General features: G+C 49.3%; 1 protein-coding gene across 3 annotated transcripts in view; it reads left to right on the top strand.

Moving 5' to 3' along the window:
* PDE5A (phosphodiesterase 5A) overlaps positions 1–20329 on the top strand; it is a 104832-nt gene that overhangs the window by 18575 nt on the left and 65928 nt on the right. For all 3 annotated transcript variants that reach the window (XM_066384430.1, XM_066384449.1, XM_066384439.1), the window contains exons 2-3: positions 1395–1983; positions 9320–9409. In XM_066384430.1, coding sequence (XP_066240527.1) covers positions 1395–1983; positions 9320–9409 — 679 coding nt within the window. The remainder of the gene's footprint in view (positions 1–1394; positions 1984–9319; positions 9410–20329) is intronic.

Below are 20329 nucleotides of genomic sequence, written 5' to 3'. Positions count from 1 at the left end.
ACTCCCCAAAATAGTGCATCATCCAACTTTCCTTCTCCTGGCCATTTGACAAACATAATAAATACGTTATTATAGAGTGGAGATCGTATTGCTTTTATTAAAGGTGATTTAAAAAGAAAAATTTTTTTTAAATTGCTTTTGCAGGGGTAGTGTTTTTCTTTTAAAGGTAAATTTTAGTTTTGGAGAAAAAGTCTGCATAACGTAGATTTGAAGTTAGCTGTTACTCTTTTTTTTTTAATTTTGTTTATTAGTTTGTTTTGAGAGGAAGGCTTAGTGAAAAACAAGTAACTTTTGGATGAAACTAATATTCTTATGTGGCTTATGAATTTTCTTAGAATTTAGTTCCAAAAGAAGAGTAATGACACTGTCGATTAGTGTAAGATGACTGTCCCAAGGAGAATTATTTGAATTGAGCAGTCCTTGCACGTGTGTGATCTGGTATGTTTGTTTAAAAAAAGAAAAATCACCCACCGTGAAGCCTTTATCTCTAACAGGTTTCTTTCACAAGAAGAACAAAAATTTTAGGGTTTTTTGGGCTGAATTTTTAAAATTAGGTATTGCCTACTTTAAATTTTCATCCTTTATACCAGCAGTTGACCATTTAAAAGAGTTCATTTTTACCATTACTGAACAGGCATTATTGGGGTAATATTTATAGAAGCCTACAATCATTCTATGTACCAGGTCAAATTGTTTATATTTTCCATTTCCTCTTCTAAATTGAATCGGTATTTAGTGATATAGTAGATAAAGCTATCTAAAATCAAGCATGGGAGCTGGCCAAATTTAAACATTTGTTTTTAGCCTGGCCTGTGGTGGCGCAGTGGATAGAGTGCTGATCTGGAATGCTGAGGTCACTGGTTCGAAACCCTGGGCTTGCCCAGTCAAGGTACACACAACAAGCAATCAATGAACAGCTAAAATGAAGAAACTATGAGTCAATACTTCTCACTCCCCCACCCCCCTTACCTCTGTAAAATTAATAATAAAATCTTTAAAAAACAAACACAAAAAACATTTGTTTTTAGCTTTTGCATATTGAATTACAGAACCAATTTTCTTTTAAACAACGAATACATTTCCATATGTATGGTTTCCTAAGACCATCATCAAATGCAGCATCTAGTATCTTAACACAAACTGGCTTTGAGAGAAACGCTGGATGTTTGACGTGTCCTAGATTATGTGTCCCAAAACACATGCACGTGGACATCACACTTCTTTAAAATGTCCCCCATACCCTTCCAGAATGCCGCAGTCTTCGAGAACCGCCCTGGTCTCTATTCTCTGTGACAGCTAGTGGGCTAGGATCTAGTGAGCGGACCCCGGGAGAGGTGTCACGGCTGGCCCGGGAGCCCCACCATAGGTAACGTGCCACCTGCTCTGTCCCACAGAGAAATGGTCAATGCATGGTTTGCTGAGCGAGTCCACACCATCCCTGTCTGCAAGGAGGGCACCCGAGGCCACCTGGACCCTGGCTCTGGCCCCACAACGCCCAGCCCCCGCGCAGAGAGCAGTGTCCCCGCCGCGCCCGCCAGAAAGATCTCAGCCTCTGAGTTCGACCGGCCTCTGAGGCCCATCGTGGTCAAGGATTCTGAGGGGACTGTGAGCTTCCTCTCCGACACGGAAAAGAAGGAGCAGATGCCGCTCACGCCCCCGCGCTTTGACCAGGACGAGGGGGACCAGTGCTCACGGCTCCTGGAGTTAGTGAAGGACATTTCTAGTCATCTGGATGTCACGGCCTTATGTCACAAGATATTCCTGCACATCCACGGACTCATCTCTGCAGACCGCTACTCGCTGTTCCTCGTCTGCGAGGACAGCTCCAACGACAAGTTCCTCGTCAGCCGCCTCTTCGACGTGGCCGAAGGGTCCACACTGGAGGAAGCTTCCAACAGCTGCATCCGCCTGGAGTGGAACAAAGGCATCGTGGGGCACGTGGCCGCGCAAGGGGAGCCCCTGAACATCAAAGATGCCTATGAGGTGAGGGGGACCCTGGAGGGGGCGGTGCTAGAGCACGAGAGGGTACGGGCGGGGCTGTGGGCCGGGGGCACCTGGTGGCACAGCTGTGGGTGGGGGGCACCAGGTGGCAGGCACCAGGCAGGGCTGCAGGCAGGGGCACCAGGCGGCGCGGCTATAGGTGGAGGGGATATTTGAAACAGATGTAACAATTTATACACTTATTTAAAACTGGAATTTATGGTGGGAACTTTTTCATCTTTGAAATGCCACCATTTCTCGCCTGGTGGCTGAGTCAAGGCCGCGGTCCTGAGCAACCCTCCTTTGCTTTGCCCCTGAGGAGAATGTAACAGCCCGTCTCATAGCTGCATGCTCATCTCTCACCTGATCTCTGTGCACACCCCCCTGTGTTACCTCCACCAACCTTCTGAGAACCAATCAGATCCCAGATCACAAGAGCAGAAACTGTCCAAAAAAGCCCTACAAACTTTCCCATTCAATATCTTATTCGTTCAAAGTCCCCTTGACACCAATGTCTGATTTTCTTTCTTTCCATTCTTTCTTCCATTTTTTTAAATTAAGCAAATAAACTTATGGAAGTCTTACAAATGGAAAATTTTACTCTAAAATATTTCAATGGAAGGAATTTGTTACTTCCTCCACTTCCGCTGCAGTTACATACAAGTCTTTAATTGGACTCGGAGATTATACAATATAATTCTTCAGGCTTCACACTTAAAGTGATCCTTTTCATTAATAGAATTACAGGTTTTAAACAAAACATCTTCACTGAATGACACCTTGTTTGTTTATGACATACTTTCTGGCACTTTAGGCACTTTAGAGAGACGACTGTCGTAGCTCCCTGCCGGGCAGGGTAGAGAACTCCACTATAAAGGGTCCACGGTCACCGCGGCCGGCACCTCCTCTATGTGACTCCAGGGTGGTCACCTTTTTATTCACTCCTGTATCCCTGGTACCTAATCCAGTACCTGGTGTCTAGTCATCTTTGTAAGTACTGATTCAACAAAAGTTACAGTAGGCACAGTAGACACGTAGACTAGAAAGCAGACCATAAGAGATGCTGAGGAGAGTGTGGTGGGCTCAGGGAAGCAGGGAATGACAGCAGTTTGGGGGGTGGAGTGGAGGAAGGTTATTTGAGGGGGCAATTGTGATAAGGGACCCTGGACAGGAGCTAAGGTTTCAGCCAATGGAGATGTGTGTTCAGTAAGATTCACTTGTCCGGACAGGCCTCAAGCAGAGACGGGAGACGGACGGGGTGCTGCATGGAAATACGTGGTCATTGCCCACACCGTGGGCAGCTGGAAGAGCAGAGCCTGGCAGTGAATGCGGTCTTGGGTGCCAGGCTGGGGAGTGCAGCTGGGGTCCAGGGCTGGGAGGAGTCACTTTGGTGGTTCCAAAGGCGGGCCCGTGTGAGTCAGACGGTGCTTTAGAGAGGTGAATGTTATGGCGGTTGTAACATGAAGTAGAGGGGAAATTCCGGAACCGGGGAGGAGAAGTGATGTCAGTCGTGCAAGGAAGTGAGGGTCAGAAGCCTTACAGACCAGGAGGAAGTGGGTTCCAGGTGAGGAGGTGGCACTGGTGGGACTCGGCCACCAGGGGAGGCAGAGGTCGGGGAAGAGGGGTCCAGGCTGACCCAGGCTGTGGAGGCGTCCAGGATGATCCGGGCTGTGGAGGCATCCAGGCTGACCCAGGCTGTGGAGGCAAAGGAATCTATGCCAGCAACAGGCAAGGAACACTGAGGGAGGGTAGGAGCTTGGAGAGACGCAGTAGCTTCCAGAGCTGAAGTCCGGGAATATCTCTCAGACTCCATCTGGAGGAGCCTTCTGTTTCAACTGGGTTCTTCCTGGCACTGTACCATGACCGGTTTGACCTCTGCAGTAATGTCACACCCTGGCTGAACCCGGGACGGGTATTCAGGACACAGCTGAGGAATCCCCTTCCTGTCTTAGGTGACAGCTGGGTTTCCACTTCCCAGCAGCAGTCCAGTCCCAAGAATGGCAGGCTTCCTTCCACTGTGCTGAGAACACTTCCATTTGCCTGTGTGGTTCACAGGTCCTCCTGCCCGAGAACTTCTTCACTCTTAGCCATTTTGTGTCGTCTGCTTCCCATCTTTAAGGGCCGGCAGTGTAATCTTTGTTTCGCGGTGGCAGCGGTTTAATTCTTGGACGGCTGTCTGAAAGGGCCGTGTCCTCGACCTGGCATGTGCCCAGGGTGGAGCCTCAACCCCACGATTGCCAGGTTGCCATCTGACCTTTGGCACCCTGGACCTGCTTGTGTTTATAGTGGCCTCGCAGAAGTGATAGGTGTCCCGGGACTTCCATTAGAAGTTGTGGAATTGACCTGCAACCTATAATTTACATTGGGATGAACAGTGGGAGTCAGTCCCCACCAATCATTTCAATAGATTACTATCTCATAACCTTTTGTGAAAGTAGTCAGAGTATGAGAACACAGTCTCATGTTTTCTCAGTCTCTCAACATCCATCTGTAAAAACGATACTCTGTAGCAGTATTTCTTAACCTTATTGGACCCCAGGACACTTTAACAGTGTGTCACCACATGGTAAAAAGAACAAACTCAAAACAGCATGAAGTATAATCATGCTCAGACTGAAGCTCAGAATCAAGTCTCGTGGATAAGTTAACTGTGAGAAAATCAACATTTGATTCACTATTTAAAACTTTGTAGCAGAATGATATAAGTTGGAGACATCAGCTATTTTTATTTTTTTACTAATAAAGTGAAACATTCCTATACTTACAGTGGAAGAGGAGACCCGCAGCTTAGACCAGTCGTCCTTGGTCAGACTGCAGACCTCTGTGGAGGGCGAGCGGGTGGGCGCCGCCCACAGGCCCATGCTCAGTCGCATGTCACCTCCTGCATCAGCCCGTCACCCGGGCCGCTTTCTGAAACATGGTCCAGGGCTTGTTTCTAATGAGACAGCGATGCGGAGTGATCAGAACAGCACTATTTATGTGTCTGGCGTTTTCTTTACACTTAAAACTATGTAGATCTCACCTGGTATCTGGACTCTGGACTGAGCTGTAGACTAGCCTGGGTTCTTCAGAGACACAGAACCGATAGCAGAGAGCCCTGTCTGCCTGTTTGTTCTGCTCAGCACCCCCACTCTGGGTGGGTGGCAGCCACCACACTGGGGAAGACCCACTCTTCTCGGCCTCCTGATTCACACACTGAATCTTCAGGGGACCCGCTCACAGACCCGGAAATAAGGTCCTACCAGCTGTCTGGGCATCCCTCCGTCTCGGTGAATTGACACAGTATTTACCAGCACAGATGGCCTTGAACCTCTAGCCCCTGTCCTGTGGAAGCCTTCAGCCTCCCTGAGATTTCCCATTGTCAGAACAGCCCTCCTTCTCCCAAGTCAACGGGAACACAAACACAGAAGCACGGGCTCTCCTCCTGTTTCCACCGGACAGCCGCTCCACGTATGGGGGAGGGCCCGGGGGTCCTGAGGGAGGGTCGCATGGCCACGCAGCTGCTGTTCCTCCCATGCCCACATCGCTCTTTCCTGTCTGTCCCCCCTGCGGGTCCCTCTTTCTGCTTCAAGAAATGCGGGCTCTCTCAAATGAACTTCTGATGAATAAAATCATTTCCAACATGAATTGTGGAAGGAAGAAATAACCCTAGCAACGGTTTCCGTTTTGATACATGGGCCATCTGTCACGGCACAACTGTGCCCCAGGGAACACAGTTTGGGAATGGCTGTATCTGTCTTTGCTCACTGTTCTTCTAATTAGCTTCAGGCGTTATCTTTAAATGCCAGTCTGTGGAGAAAACCAGCTTCTAATTTGGCAAGTCAATCACGTTATTTCCCTTCCTTGGTTTCTGTTCTTTTTCTGTCATTTCAAATTTACAGAAAAGCTGCAAGACCGCAATGGGAAGCCCCTGCTCACCCGTGACCCGGATTCCCTGGGGAACTTCCGCCCCGTTTGCTTATCAGCGTATTGTTTTCTCTTTTCCTCTGTGCAATGTACAGGAGTCACGTGGGCATGTTATTTTTTTCTGAACCATTTAATAAGTTGGAGACATCTTTACTAAATATTTCAGTCATTTTTCAGTATGTTTTTCAACAAGAACATTCTCTTGTACCATTGTAATAATGCATTTATTAAAATCAGGAAGTGTTAGGATACGATACTATTATCCAAGTCTGCTGGGATTGGAGAAAGGAGAAAGCTCCAGACACAGACAACAGTGGTGATTAGAAGGAAGGGGGGTGGGGGGTAGCAGAGTGTAAAGGGCAGTAAATGGTGACAGAAGGAGACGTGACTGGAGGGGGGGGGGGGTGAACACACCAGACAATATACAGAGGATGTACTGTAGTACTGTACACCTGAAACCCAGATCATTTTACTAACCAGTGTCACCCCAATAAATTCAATTAAAAAATAAACATAAGTCTATAGTCAGATGGGCTCACTTGTTCCATTACTGTCCTTTAGAGTCATGCTTTCCTCTGGGAATGCTCTCATCGGGATCAAAGCCAGCGCACACCTGCCCTGTCTCTTACCCTCCATTAAGCCTGGGACAGAGACAGTGTCGCACTGTTTCCTCCATGACAGAGACTGTGGAAGAACGCAGGCCAGCTGTTTTGTAGCATGTCCCTCCTGTGCAGACTCCAGCTGGGGCATGGTCCTCACGGCTAAGGACTGCAGTCTGTGACTCAGCTGAATGCCCCAGCTGCTGAACGAGGTCCCCTCAGGCTGGGCAGGGACCCCAGGGCCTAACCTTTTCCTGACCGGTGTCACCGTTTTGCTCTCAACCCGCACCAGTGAAAGGAGCAGTCACGGTCCTAGACGTGTTCCATTTTTCCTTCGGAGTCCCCGGAAAGTTCTCTGCATGCTCGTTAAAGGGAAATTCCCCGCGGGGCCCAGGCCCCCCCCCCCGAAGTGAGTGGGGGGCGGTGTGCGGTCCTCCCACCTGCCTGTGAAGAGTGAAACCCAGGCTGCTGTTGATGTTAACTTTCTGTCTGCACCGAACCAACCCGGTGAAAGTTCCTGCAAGTTTCAATCTCTGTAACTCCACTGTCTTGATGAGAGTTGAGTTTGGTCTCGTAATGAAAATATTCATTAACAAAGTAACTGCTGATGATGCATTTTTGCCCACCTTTTGATATTGGCTTGTGGAGTAATTCACTGAATAAGTTAATTTTTTTTCTTCTTTAATTCATCAACATCAGGATCCTGTCCGCTTCTTTTAGATAACTTTGCAATAGTGAACGTTACTTAAGAACGACTTCTTAGAAACACTCAGCTAAGGTTTTCTCTGTGTATCAATATAACTTTAAGCATGTTTGCAGAAAAAGCAAGAATACAGTTGTGGTTACTTTATAATATAAAATATGTATACTGATTACCCACTGTTTTATAACTTTTTAAAAAATTATCTTTACTGCCAAGACTAGTTCTCTTAGGGAAAAACTGGCCTCATTTCTGACCCTAATTGAGTGAATCTGATGTATTCATTTACTGCATTTACAGGTTTGGCTTTGCATGACTTTAGGCTAATTGAAAAAAAAAAAAGAAGAGAAAAGAAAAAGAAATGACCTTCAAAGATGAGGATCTTCTAGTGTGGCTATTCCATATTCTCTGAAGGGAATTCCACACGCAGACTTGCCAGAGCGGTGATGCTATTATTAGGTCGAGCATATAACTTCCCAGGGTGACTGCTCTGAGCACTCATTCCAGTGATTATGTTCTGGTATGCTTGTTTCCGAGCTAATCTTACCCCACATGGTGCTGTACCCATTTCTTCTGGTGTGCTTCACCCCTGCCGCCTACAGGATTTGCTTTAAATAGTAATAAGCTAACAATGATCACATCTGACAACGATGATGTCGTTTGTTCATGAATCGCTTCATTGATTTAACACATACTTTGGAGGTCCTGTGCTAATATCAGGAACGCCCGGAGGAGCCAACAGAAGCCCCTCGTGGAGTCTGCAGCCTACCTCTCCTCTCCCCGGTCTGAAGTCTGATGGGAAGTCCCCTGGATCTTTCTCTCTCTCTCTGCACCCACGGTTACAATTGCCATACCTCATTCTAGCCAGAGGGCTTGGTTGGTGAGAGCATCATCCTGATGCTCAGAGCTTGTGGGTTCGATCCCTGGTCAGGGCACATACAGGAAGACTATATTTCTGTTTCTCTCCCTCTCCCTTCCTCTCTCTCTCTAAAATCAATAAATAAAAATTTAAAAACAACAGAAGAAAAAAAGAACTATCATACCACTCAGAGTCCTTTATGATTACTGGATGTCGTGAGGTATTTGGTAAAAGGGGAAAGACATTCAAAATATTAAGGAGTTGTTTACAGTCTGACTGAGGCCATATGGCTTTTACACATACACACACACACACACACACACACACACACACACACACACGGAAGAAAAGACCAGATTTCAGTTCTTACGAAGCCCTGAGCTAGAAGGACAAAATGCAGAACACATATCTGAGCTGTCATCACAGGGGAGGTAAAGGCAATGTTGGGAGGGTCATTGTGGAGGCGGCAGGGTTTTTTTTGTATTTTTCTGAAGTTGGAAACAGGGAGACAGTCAGACAGACTCCCGCATGCGCCCAACCGGAATCCACCCGGCATGCCCACCAGGGGGCGATGCTCTGCCCATCTGGGGCGTTGCTCTGCTGCAACCAGAGCCATTCTAGCACCTGAGGCAGAGGCCACAGAGCCATCCTCAGTGCCCGGGCCAACTTTGCTCCAATGGAGCCTCGGCTGAGGGAGGGGAAGAGAGATACAGAGAGGAAGGAGAGGGGGAGGGGTGGAGAAGCAGATGGGTGCTTCTCCTGTGTGCCCTGGCCGGGAATCGAACCTGGGACTCCTGCACGCCAGGCTGACGCTCTACCACTGAGACAACCGGCCAGGGCCAAGGCGGCAGGTTTTAAGGGAAGAGGCTCGGAGCAAGGAGGCTCAGATGGCCCAGGAGAGCGAGTCAGTGGGACAGGGACATGTGAGCTGTACCGCAGAGGCAGCAAGTGGCTATCGTCTCCTGCATCAAGGTCGGGCTAGGGAAACTGATTCATCTTTTGAATTTCCTTTATTTATGAACATTTTGTGTGAGCCTGTATTTTTTCAGATTCTCATAAACATTAGCTTCTCAAAAAAAAAAACCCTCCAATTTCTTGTTGTCAAAAATGATATTGAACTGCCACGACTGGATGCCTTTTATAACAATAAAATTGTCATTCAGAGCAACCAGGTAAGTCGAAGGTTAGATTTCTCTAATCTTATAAATCGGGGGGAAAATCAAATCAGTCTATGAACAGGTCAGTCATTCAATTGAATTTCTGTGTCCTTACTAGGATCCTCGATTCAATGCAGAAGTCGACCAAATTACAGGCTACAGGACACAGAGCATTCTCTGTATGCCAATCAAGAATCACAGGAAAGAGGTAAGCCATTCTCCATTTCATAAAAGGTCATTTGAAAATATTTTTCTTTCTTTGGAGAGAACAGTTTGCTCTGCACACTTACAAAGTAATACAACAGTGACAAGTTATCCAGTGCTTCAATGTCCTGCTTGATAGCTGTTAGACGTTAGTTGTCGGGTTGAATCTTGCTGGAAACTCTACTGTGACATAGACATTTCATTTCCTTACCCTCTGGTATTCTCCTCACGGCTTTTATCCTGTCCCAAGATGTAGAACTGTGGTGGTGGCTGTAATCCACTGATGTCACATTATCTAGTATAAGTGTCTAAATAATGCTTTCATCAGGGGTTATCTAGTTGCAACGATCATCAGAACATTTTTAAGGTTCATCTGAAAGGGTTTTTTTTTTTAATTGTTGCAAATCTCCAAACATTTCCCCAGTGTGTGTATTAAAAAAAAGTCCACAGTGTAAGTGGACCAGCGTCATTCACACCTGTGCTGTTCAAGAGTGGGAACTGTGAGATCATATGACAGGTGTCTGTGTAATTTTATCAGAGACTCCCAAGCTCTCTCTGAAAGCGGCTGCACCATGTGCGCTCCTGTCAGTGCGGAATGAGCATGCCGGTGGCTTCATGTCCTTGGCAACATTGGGCATTGTCACTGGGGGAAACTTTAGCCATTCTAGTGGGGATGACTTAAGCTTGGATACATGAATACATAACCCCACTCTCAGCCAAGGGTCATCTGCTCACACGTAGATCTAATGGAAGTGGGTTCAGCCCCACGCCCCTGACTGTGGTTGTCCCCCGGTCTCCTGAGATTCCTGCGGGACCCCGGGGCTCCCTCGAGTCTGCCTGCAGCCTGGCTCCCACGTCCTCCCTGGTTCACCCTGTGATGACTTGGTGGGAAGCCTGTGCTCTTCACTGGTTGCTATAGTTGACTCGTTCCAGGCATTTCCTGGGATAGGAAGCCATCGGGGACATCCCCGGAGACTCGCTAGCTTTACTGAAGGGAGGGTTTCCACATGTGGCTTTTAAACATCTCATGGATCCCTCCTCATTCTCTACGCGCCACCTCTGCCCCCTGTGCTCCCACAGCCCAGCTCGAAAGATGTCCCGTGAGAATTCTCTCTTCAAAGAAAAGAGTGAGGAGAAATGGTCAGACGAGTAGACATACTCTCACATGGTGGCTGCAGTATAAAAAAGTAATCTGACTGCCCAAGAAGCAGGGCCGCGAAGAAGACTCAGCATGTGACCTAGATTTATCTGCACATCTGTAGCTGGGTAAACAGATTCAGGGCAGGGCTGGCTTTTGTGTCCACACGAAAGTGCTCTTTCTTCCACAAAGTGTTTGAGATTGGAATGGCGGGCCACCGTAGGGCTTTGGTAGTGACGGCTGAGATCTGTTGCTCGTGGGTGGAGTCCTGTCTTTACCGCCTACTGGATGAGTAACCAGGATGGCACTGGTCAGTGCCTATGGTGTCCTACAAACATGGGGCATATAAAAAGACCTGCCTCATAGGGCTGTTAAGACTAAATTTCATGCATGCCGAGGGCTCCTCACAGTTCCTGGCACGTTGGAAGTTATTAGTGAATGTCAGCTGTTAATTCTGCAGAAAGACAGAAGTAACAGAGCTTTAAAGACAGACAAGGAATGGTCAGGTTGTAGGAAGAGAGGTTATCAGCCATATACTAACCAGCCAGCTGAGGTCCAATGAGCACCAGCAAATTCCTGGCCAACTGGTCTACCATCGAACAGACATCAAGCTGTAAAGAAATACGCTTTTGCTGTTTTTCCTCATAGATGAGGCAAAATGAATTTGGCATCTTCTCTGCATTAGTCCAACTGCATTGAGTCAGCCAACACCGATCCTAGTGAATTACCAGGCAACCTAACGCAAAATGTGGATATCGAGTGTTCATCAATTGTTTACAAAATGTCCCAGCACCCTTGGTGACACTAATCTTCAGGCATGGGCACCGGCTCGGACAGGAGCAGTTAAATATCAGCTATGAGAGGCTGACTGTTAACGTGGTACGGAAAATTCCGGAGGACTTTTAAGATTCAGTAAAATATGTCATCTCCTCATTGGTCTCTTCTTCTTGTGAGGTACTCCAGCCAATGAAGAATTTTCAGGGGTCTTTTCATTACTGCTATCATCTGACATGTGGTTAGGTATCGCAATACCTTTCTAGAAGCCCGGATCAGAGGTATTATCCCTAAACTTCTGTGACAAACATTTTCTTTAAAAAAATCGTAGAGTGTAACATTTTTTTCTACCTTTCCCCCACGCTATTCCCTTCTATGGGAAGAGGGTTAACGGGGAGAGTGGGGGAAACAACTGGAGAAGCTTGAGAAGGGTAAAGGCATTTATTTTGGAAATGTCAAAGGGTAACTGGTCAGAGAAGATGAAGACAAAAGAACACAGGGTCAGCCGAGAAGACAGCCAGCCCAGCCCGTGTTTGGGGTGTGGAACGTAGGGTCAGCCTGTGGCTATGACTGCCTGTCCTGTGGAAATCCTCCCGAGGACCTGGGTTACCTTCTTGCACTTAACCTTCACCAGATCCACAGGAGGCCATCCTTACCGGTTCCCACCCCACAGATGAGGAGGCAGACATTGAGGGGAGTCAGCCCAAGTCACATGACTGAAAACCAGTGAAGCTGAGATTCTAGCTGGGGTAAACTGACTCCTGGGCCATGCTGTGAGGAGGAGGGCTTCTGACAGTTCTGCTGTGTCTCATGTTGCTCCACGCAGAAGGGGTGGTGGGGACAAGGGGGCCCGCTGCTCTCTGACGGCTCTTCCGCGGTGAGAGCACAAGCCACTAGGCTGATGGACTCTTTTTAAAATGGAAAAAGAAAACAGGAGTGAGAGGGGGAGAGGGCCCCGAGTCACATCCTGCACACTGTCCTTAGAGGAATCCAGCCAGGAAACCCGAGGACATTTTCCCAGGGACAGAAGAGTTGCAGGAGCGTGTGTCCTGTTTATGTGGGCCAGCGAGCTCGGGAGGAGAACCGTCTCTCTCTCATGCACACGCACACGCACAAAGGGAACAGCGGCAGCAAGGGTGTGGGTTCTTGGGGATGCTGTTCAGCTTCTTTCTGACGTAATGCTGGATGTTGGGGACCAGGGCGCCTGACCCAGTTTTTATTTTTGTCACTCACATTAGTTATTTCTAAAACCAGACAGTTCTTTTATGTTCTGTAAAGAAGGGCAGGGGACATCAACTATTTCTCTGCGGCTCAGGTGACCTACTTCTGTTGTGCCGCCTCCCCTGATGTGTGGCGCGCTGCGGACGTGGTGCAGACAGGCGTCCTTTGTTGTTAGGGGCTGCAACCAGTGAGGTGGGAGGCGGGACACTGGGCCGCAGGGCAAGCCCTGTGAATGTCTCTTACGGATCCTCCGATCCTCCGAGCTGCAGGTGATCTCCAGGGATGTCCTTCAGGCTGGAGCACCTGTTTCCTCTCGGTTGAGTGTCAGCTCCAGTTATGATGCAGGAATCGAATCTAGAATCACAGAGCTTTCCTCATTCTCTGTTTTTATTGTAGCATCTTGATTTTACCTTATCCTAGTCAGTATTTTACCATTCTGTGATGCAAATATAACAGGACGTACGATCATTTCTCAACAATTTGAGAAAGGAATATTTTGGCTAACTAGCTATTTATCTCTTCCTTTCAAAAGAAAATCCCACAGGTTTTCAAAAACTATCAGCTGATTTTTATGAGATCATATATATATATATAAAATCTTACAATAAAGCATTCCTGGGATCAGATGTGTAATTCCAGCCACGGTCAAGAAAAATAAATGCTTGCGATACACAAAGTAATGTGCACTATACTGACTCGACTGTTCATGTTTTAATATTCCCCTTGAACGGTCTGGTTTGGATGAGTCCGGGCTGAACCACTGTGACACGGCGAGGGGGTGGAAAGCCTAGTAGCAGGGAAGATGCTTGCTCTAAAATTGTTTTCAGACCCTGTACACCCCAAAATTAAAGACTGGCGCAAGGTGACACGACACGTGTTGAATAAGTCCGGTGGTTTGTCACACCAGTTTCTAGGGCGGGCTGTGGATTTGGGGGGCCAGGGAAATGGCACAGGAAGGATGAGCACTGGGGTGTCTGCAGAGGGTCCTGCTGTGTGGACCCCGCAAGCCCGGATGGAACCTTGCCAGTGGGACCTCCGGCTCACAGAGCCCCTGGGGGCCTTCTTGTATTTGACATGTGAGCTTGGAACCAGGGACACGTTACAGCTTTACGCATGGTGCTTCAGTTCCTGGTCAGACTGGATGCAAAAATGGCTACAAAAAATAAAAAAAGCTGAGCTTAATTGCAGGCTGCTGGTTGATCTATTTAGTCTTAAAGAATTGGCAGGTCCTATGTTTCTGGTATTTTTAAAAAACTTATGAATTGTTCACTGCACATACCCCTGTGTCCCCTGCGCTGTTCTTTCTTGTAGCTGTTTTAGAATCAGAAGTCCTCGCGGAGCTACCGTTCGTCCTGGACTGGGTGTCGTGATGCGGACGATCTTTGCTTTTTCTTTCCCCACCTTGACCTTTAATTATAAACAAGTATGTTTTGTAAAGAAGGAGATGGTTTTCCTGGGGGCAGACGTGTCTTCAGAGCGGCGGATGAAAAATGTCGTGCTGTTGGGTGCTGTCCCCGAGGCTTCCTGTCTGTTCCAGGAGGAGAAGAGAGGGTGAAGGGGAGCTTGAGACGGCAGATCAAATTAGCGGTGGGCTGTGTTTGCCCAAATCTCATTTGTCATGCTCGTGAGATGGGTGCCAGCCTGCACGCTGTGCGTTACATCACAGGAGGTCTGTTTTTGTCCCTACGTCCAGGGGCAGCCGTTTGTGGGGGTGCATTTTCCCTTTAATGTCGAAGATCGTGGATACACTGCACATTGAGGAGTTGTGGATAAGCTCTGAGGGGTGGAGTTAGTGGTCTGGGACCAGCTGCAGATAAGCATGGATAGTCTGACCCAGAGTCACAGAACTAGACCCTTGGATGGATTTTGAGTATTAAATATTTATTTTTTCTTAGAGAGTTAAGGTGGTTATCAATGAAATTACTGCTCTCAATAGATATGTGAGCAGCTAAAGTGCTTTATATAAACTGTTAAACACTGTGTGTAGTTCTTCTTATCAAACCTTCATCTAAACATCTGATCAAGAGTGGAGATGAAGAACCCAGGGTTATATCAAGTTAAAGGGCAGGGGGTGACGCTCTGATACAGTTTATGAACCATATATGTATATTTTTTCTGTGCCTCATTTCTCATTCCTGAGAAGCTACCAAACAATTCTTTCATTTATTTTAGTTTTTAAAAATGCAGCTTACGGCCTGGCAGGACGTGATCCTAAAGCCTAGAGCTATGAACACGTGAGTTCACGCCCGGTGGACTCCGTGGAAGCTGGCGCAGCTGTGCGGGCAGGGCCCCCGGTTCGCGCCGGCGGCGGTATGTGCAGTCCCGCTGCTGGGGGTTTGCCGGGGAGACTGCTGCGCCACGGGCCTTCGCGCAGTTACCTGTTCTGGCTCAGCTTCCTCTTAGAGGGAAACACACTTACGAGGTAAAACTATGTTTTGGCTGTGACAACATGTCTGTGTGAAGGATATCTGAATGTATAAAAATTATACACACACGGACACTCCCCCCCCCCCCCCGCCTCCGATCTGCACACTAAATGACAGGGCACCTGGCTTCTCCCAAGGCGAGGCACAGCTGGGCCAGGCAGACAAACGCAGTGGTCAGCGCTCAGAGAGGAAGATGCTGAGTCCCTGAGACCAACAGTAACTTATATATGAGACTCGGCCTGTTTGGCGTTTGGATGCACAAAACTTGTGTGGGGGTTTTTTGCCTCTTTTTTTTTGGGGGGGGGGCCTTGTTTGCTGTGTTACTTCCCTCCCGTTTGTATCAGGAGCACAGTACAGGCCGATGGGCACCCCCTTTAACCCCTTGACCCTCAACACGTCATGAGCACAGCACCTCCCCGGCAGCAGGGACCTGGACATGTCCTCAAGGCAGGCAGGGCTGGGACACACTTGACCCTGGTTAAGAGAGTCCAAATCCCACAGTGGCATCCAGGGTGGGCCTGTGCTCTGTGGGCCAGCTCCTGGCAGAATGCAGGACACCTCCCTGAAAACAAATCTCAGTCATTAAACGGGACTGAGGCTCCCGAGTCGTTTTTGGCAGCGCCGCGTGTGGAGGTGGGCACGACGGTGTTGGAACGAATGACCTCTATGCAGAGTCCGGTCCATACGGGGTATACTGAGGAGACACGCGTGTTTGTTGTTGTTTTGAACTGATTCCCAATTAAATGGAAAAGCAGCATTTGAAAGAAAGAGCTCTGACTGTGTGGCAGAAATGGTTCCGCCCTGCATGCAGGGCTGTGATCACAGGTCCCTGAGCAGGGTCTGTGCCTCTCTGTGCTGTAGGTGACACATCTGTGAAGTTTCAGCATGAGGCACAGACACCCAGGCTGGCTTTGAGACAAGGAAAGTGACAGGGGCCACCACCCAGGCTCCTCATCCAGTGCGGGTTCAGAAAATGACACGTTGGCTCCCTTGAGGTTGTGGCATGGCCAGACCGGTGAGGGCCTGTGGACCCGGGCCCAGAATGTGCCCACCTCGGGACGGGGCAGGCACGCTTCTGCTGTGCTCTGTGTCTCTGGTGGTTTTTGCAGGGCACCGAAGGGGACATTTCACAATGGCCGTGTGCTGCTTGGTGGTCTCAGAACTGGATCTCTGTGTCCTAAGGGACAGACCAGTTTAAGAAGAAGGCGGCAGGTCCCTGTGGCTCTACCAGCAGGTGTGGCAGACAGTGACATTACTAGTTGGCAGGGAAGAGGAGATTTTTTTGTGTGAAGAGATCAGAATAAACACAAGGGTCAAGAGTTCTGCCCAGCATCCCCTGGCCTGGACGCAACCGTGGGCTCAGGTTGGGGCCACTCCTGCGGGACATGTGAAGGCAGGGCAGCTGTGACCCCAGAGGCAGGGTTTGGCTGGCCCTTCCTAGTGAACATCCCCTTGCGTACATCAGCGAGCAGATGGTCAGACCTCGGCCTGCTCCACCATCATTGAGATAGCCGGGAACTCTTGGCCCATGGGTCACTGCTTCCACACACGGTCAGCAGTCACGTGGGTCATCCCTTCCACACACGGTCAGCAGTCATGTGGGCCACCCCTTCCACACACCATCAGCAGTCACAAGGTTACTTTGAAGATTTTCACATCCTTTTTGAAAACTGAGTTAAACTTTACATACAGTGAAGTACGCAGATTTGAACACACACTTGGACGGGTTTTGACAACTGCAGGTGCCTCTGTGTGACTAACACCCCCATCGAGAGATACACCACTTCTCACCCCGGTCCCTCCCCGCACCCGGGTCGCCCCCACACTCCGCACCCCTGGCCCATCCGTCCATTCACTCTGCTTTTCCTGCGAGAACCTAGAAACTGTATTATTACGTTTTCCCCTGAAACGCAGGACTTTTATTTTTACGTTGCACCTGTGGTCCTTGGCTATGGAAACGTGGCCCGAGATTTATAATCGAAGACAAAACAAGCAGGACTGGGAGCAGCCACGCTGGTGTCTTTGTTCCTTAGAGTTCTGATTTTGAACCGGCTCCAGCTACGTGGGTGGAACTAGGCGTTTAAGCAGATAAGCGGGGGCTGGGCGGGGGCGTTGAAGGCAGACTGGGATGTGCTGGGGAAGCCCAGTCTGCACGGCCCCTCTCAGGATCGGTACTTTGTAGCGGAGCCGGTCCCCCTTTTCCCTGGAGCGGGAGGTGGGGGGTCGCAGGGAGGAGAGGCTCTGGGATCCGGCCTGGGGAGCATCCCGTTCAACTTTTCTGAACGTTAGCTACCCCCGCAACAGTGGGAATGCGGACACGCCCCTGAAAGGCGCAAATCATCGGAGGATGAGCCCATAAGTAGATGTGCGGGGCCGGTCCTGCACCAGGGCCGCCCTTCGCTTGCTTAAAATGGCCAACTTTTTAGCAGAATGACTTTTGCGGGGGGGGGGGGGGGGGGGGGGGGCTTGGAGTCGGTTTGTCTGTGTTGTTCACGCCTCTGTATTCACTAGACTGTGCCTGGTAGGTCATCGGCGGTTGTTGAATCTAATACTTGTTTGGGTGTGGATGACCGAGCCCAGGGAATGTCTGAAAAGAACGCTGGGGAGAGTCCACCACCAGCCCCTGTGGACCTCTCGCTCCCATGGTGCAGTGAGGCGTTCGCCTCAGGGTCCTCGTGGTCTGGAAGCCCAGGACGGTGACGGGACCTCCTGTGGTGGGAGAGGAGGGCTGAGACAGGTAGCCGCCCCCTTCCCTGCTGGCCTCTCCCATCCACGAGCGCCCCGAGATCGAGGAGAGTCGCTGGGCTGAGGGAAGGCCTCGGTGAGCATCTAAACTGCTGCTGTTTGGGGAGGACATGGCTCACTGTGGCTCGGACCCGTGGCCCCTGCGAGGACCAGCTGTTGCATTCCATGCTGCTCACCCAGCCAGAGTTCAGTCTTGCCCTCTGTGTGCCCGAGAGAACACTTGACCCTGGGAAAGCGTGACACCCACATATGCCGTGGAAAGTGCCAGGTACACGGAAAACCGGGACGTTCCTTTGTGCTCTAAAAACACGTGGTGTCAGGTGCTGGTGTCTGAGGCTGCCCACAGGCAGCTGGCAGGTGGGCGGACGTGACCGGGCTTCCTGTGGAAGCCTACGTGTCTCGGCGCTTTGCCTCTCAGGTATGAGGCCGGCGTGGACACCTGCCACGACAGCTGTCTTTGAAAAGCGACGTGTAGAAAACTACGGTTAGCAGTCTCTCGGCTTGAAGAAAGTGAACTGATTTGTGACGGGAGCAGCAGGAGACTGAAGGTTTCAATCCGCTCGAGGAGGGCGGATGGTGCTGGTTTGCAGAGGATCCTGGACATTAGGAGAGTTAACAGGGTTTTTAAAAATTTTTTTGTCTTGACTGTTTTACGGGACCTTCGACAAACACTATACTTTTGCGTCTGTTTTTACCTGCTGTTTTTTATCAGTGCTATTTTTAAAGTGTGGTCCATCACAGGATGGGTGCACATGTACCGTGTTTCCCCTACATGAGAAGCACCTTTTTGAAAAATTTGGGGTCTAAAAACTGGGTGCATCTTATACAATGGTTGTAGTTTTTTTTTTTTACTTGCATTTCCTGCTTTTTTGTGCCTGTCTTTGTTTTTCAAATTTCGGGCCTCAGAATTAAGGGGTGTGTTATACACGGGGGCATCTTATACATGGGGAAATACGGTATGTATTAGATACATTTTGCTGGTCTTACAGTCTTTTGAAAGAACTTGCCTTTTTTGCTTAAAAAAAAATAATCTATTTTATTTGATTAATCCTCCTTTACACAAATTAACATTGACATCTAAGTCTATAACATGATCAGAGAAATAAGTGGTACCAGAAAGGATGAAAACTTTGTCGTTGGAAGCTCTTGTTCTGTGAATTCATGTAACGGTAAATATCTTGTTCTGATTGGGGGCGGGGGAGGCTAAATCTATAGAGATCCGGGATTCAGGGGCCACAAAGGAGGCCTGAGCCTGTAAACCCAACATTGCTGGTCAGTTTGCCTGACCAAATGAATGTGGAAAGGTACCCTGCCTTCCCCCGCCCCACGCCCCACTCTATAAACTATAGGAGATAAAATTTCACCAGAAGCAATTTTAAAAAATTACAGACAGGCTCAAGAAAGGGAAAGGCCCCAGATGTCAGAAACAAAGAAGGGTCCAGAGATAAGCAAGGTGAGACACCCAAGGCCAGACGGGCTCACCGAGGTCTGAGGCTGATGACGGGGAGGTGAATGTCTGAGGGTCGCGAGGGCAGCCAGGTGGGCAGGGGCAGGGAGGGAGGTTGGGCCACACACAGGTGGGGAGCTCAGTGCACACTTCGTGACTCGGGGGACCTGGGACTCCGGGGGAAGGACCCCTGTTCGGGAGGGCAGCTACAGCCAGAACTCAGTCTGTTCACTGTGTGCTGAGGAACAGCAGAAACGAGTACTTACAGGAAATACTATAGAAGGCAAGGGAAGAGGAGGCGGAACTGGCGGGTTTGAGATGAGACTTTCTAGAAATGGAAGACAGTTATTTTTGCCACATAGTAAACCCTGTTTGAGACGTTGTTTTTTTTAACCGCAGAGAAAACTTCTCAGCCACAGTTAGGAAAAGGCTCACCCCTCAGTTTTCCCAAGGGTGCACACGCAGTTAGAAGCTGCAGTTAAAACTGGGAAAGAGGTTTTCATAAAGGCAGGGCTCCGAGCCCCTCCCCATGGGGCCTGGGGAGGGCTGGCTGGTCCAGGGGCTGTTCTGCTTGAATGACCAGACGACACCGCAGACCCGCTGGGGGCAGGCCCGGCTCCTGTGTGTCCAGTCGAAACTGATGCTCAGGGACCCACAGGTGCCCCCGGCCCGCCCACTTCCCTCCCAGCTCGTGGACTGAGGGAGGGGTATGTGTATCCCGCAGCCCGGGGCCACGCCCAGCCCACTGGGCCACACTGACTTCCCGTCTTTCTAAAGGGACCCCCCTGGAATGACCTGAGCCACCAACATTATCACTCTTACTGGAAAGGGCATCGTGTGGCCAATTTCCTCTTTTCCTTTAAGACTTTGAAAGACACTCTCCTCTCCCTGTCAGTTTATGGTGAAATCATGGTGAACTAACGTGGGAATGGAGTCTGATCACAGAGCATTTATTTCACGAGGGGCCGGCTTTCTGCCCCGTCCTGCTTCTGAGTGAGCCAGGCTTTGTCGGGCTTTCTCACTCTACAAACGGCTGCTTGGGGCACACACAGTGTGTCCGTGTGCACGTCTCCACACTGTGCCAGGACCTGAGGAGGTCGGCAGGAGAGTCTCTCTATCCGTGATGACTCCTCTGCCTCAGAATGAAGGTTTGGAGTTTGTCTTTCTCCTGTG

The sequence above is a fragment of the Saccopteryx leptura genome, chromosome 1 (genome assembly GCF_036850995.1).
Source record: "Saccopteryx leptura isolate mSacLep1 chromosome 1, mSacLep1_pri_phased_curated, whole genome shotgun sequence".
Taxonomy (NCBI): Eukaryota; Metazoa; Chordata; class Mammalia; order Chiroptera; family Emballonuridae; genus Saccopteryx; species Saccopteryx leptura.
This window is presented reverse-complemented; position numbering and strand designations above follow the sequence as displayed.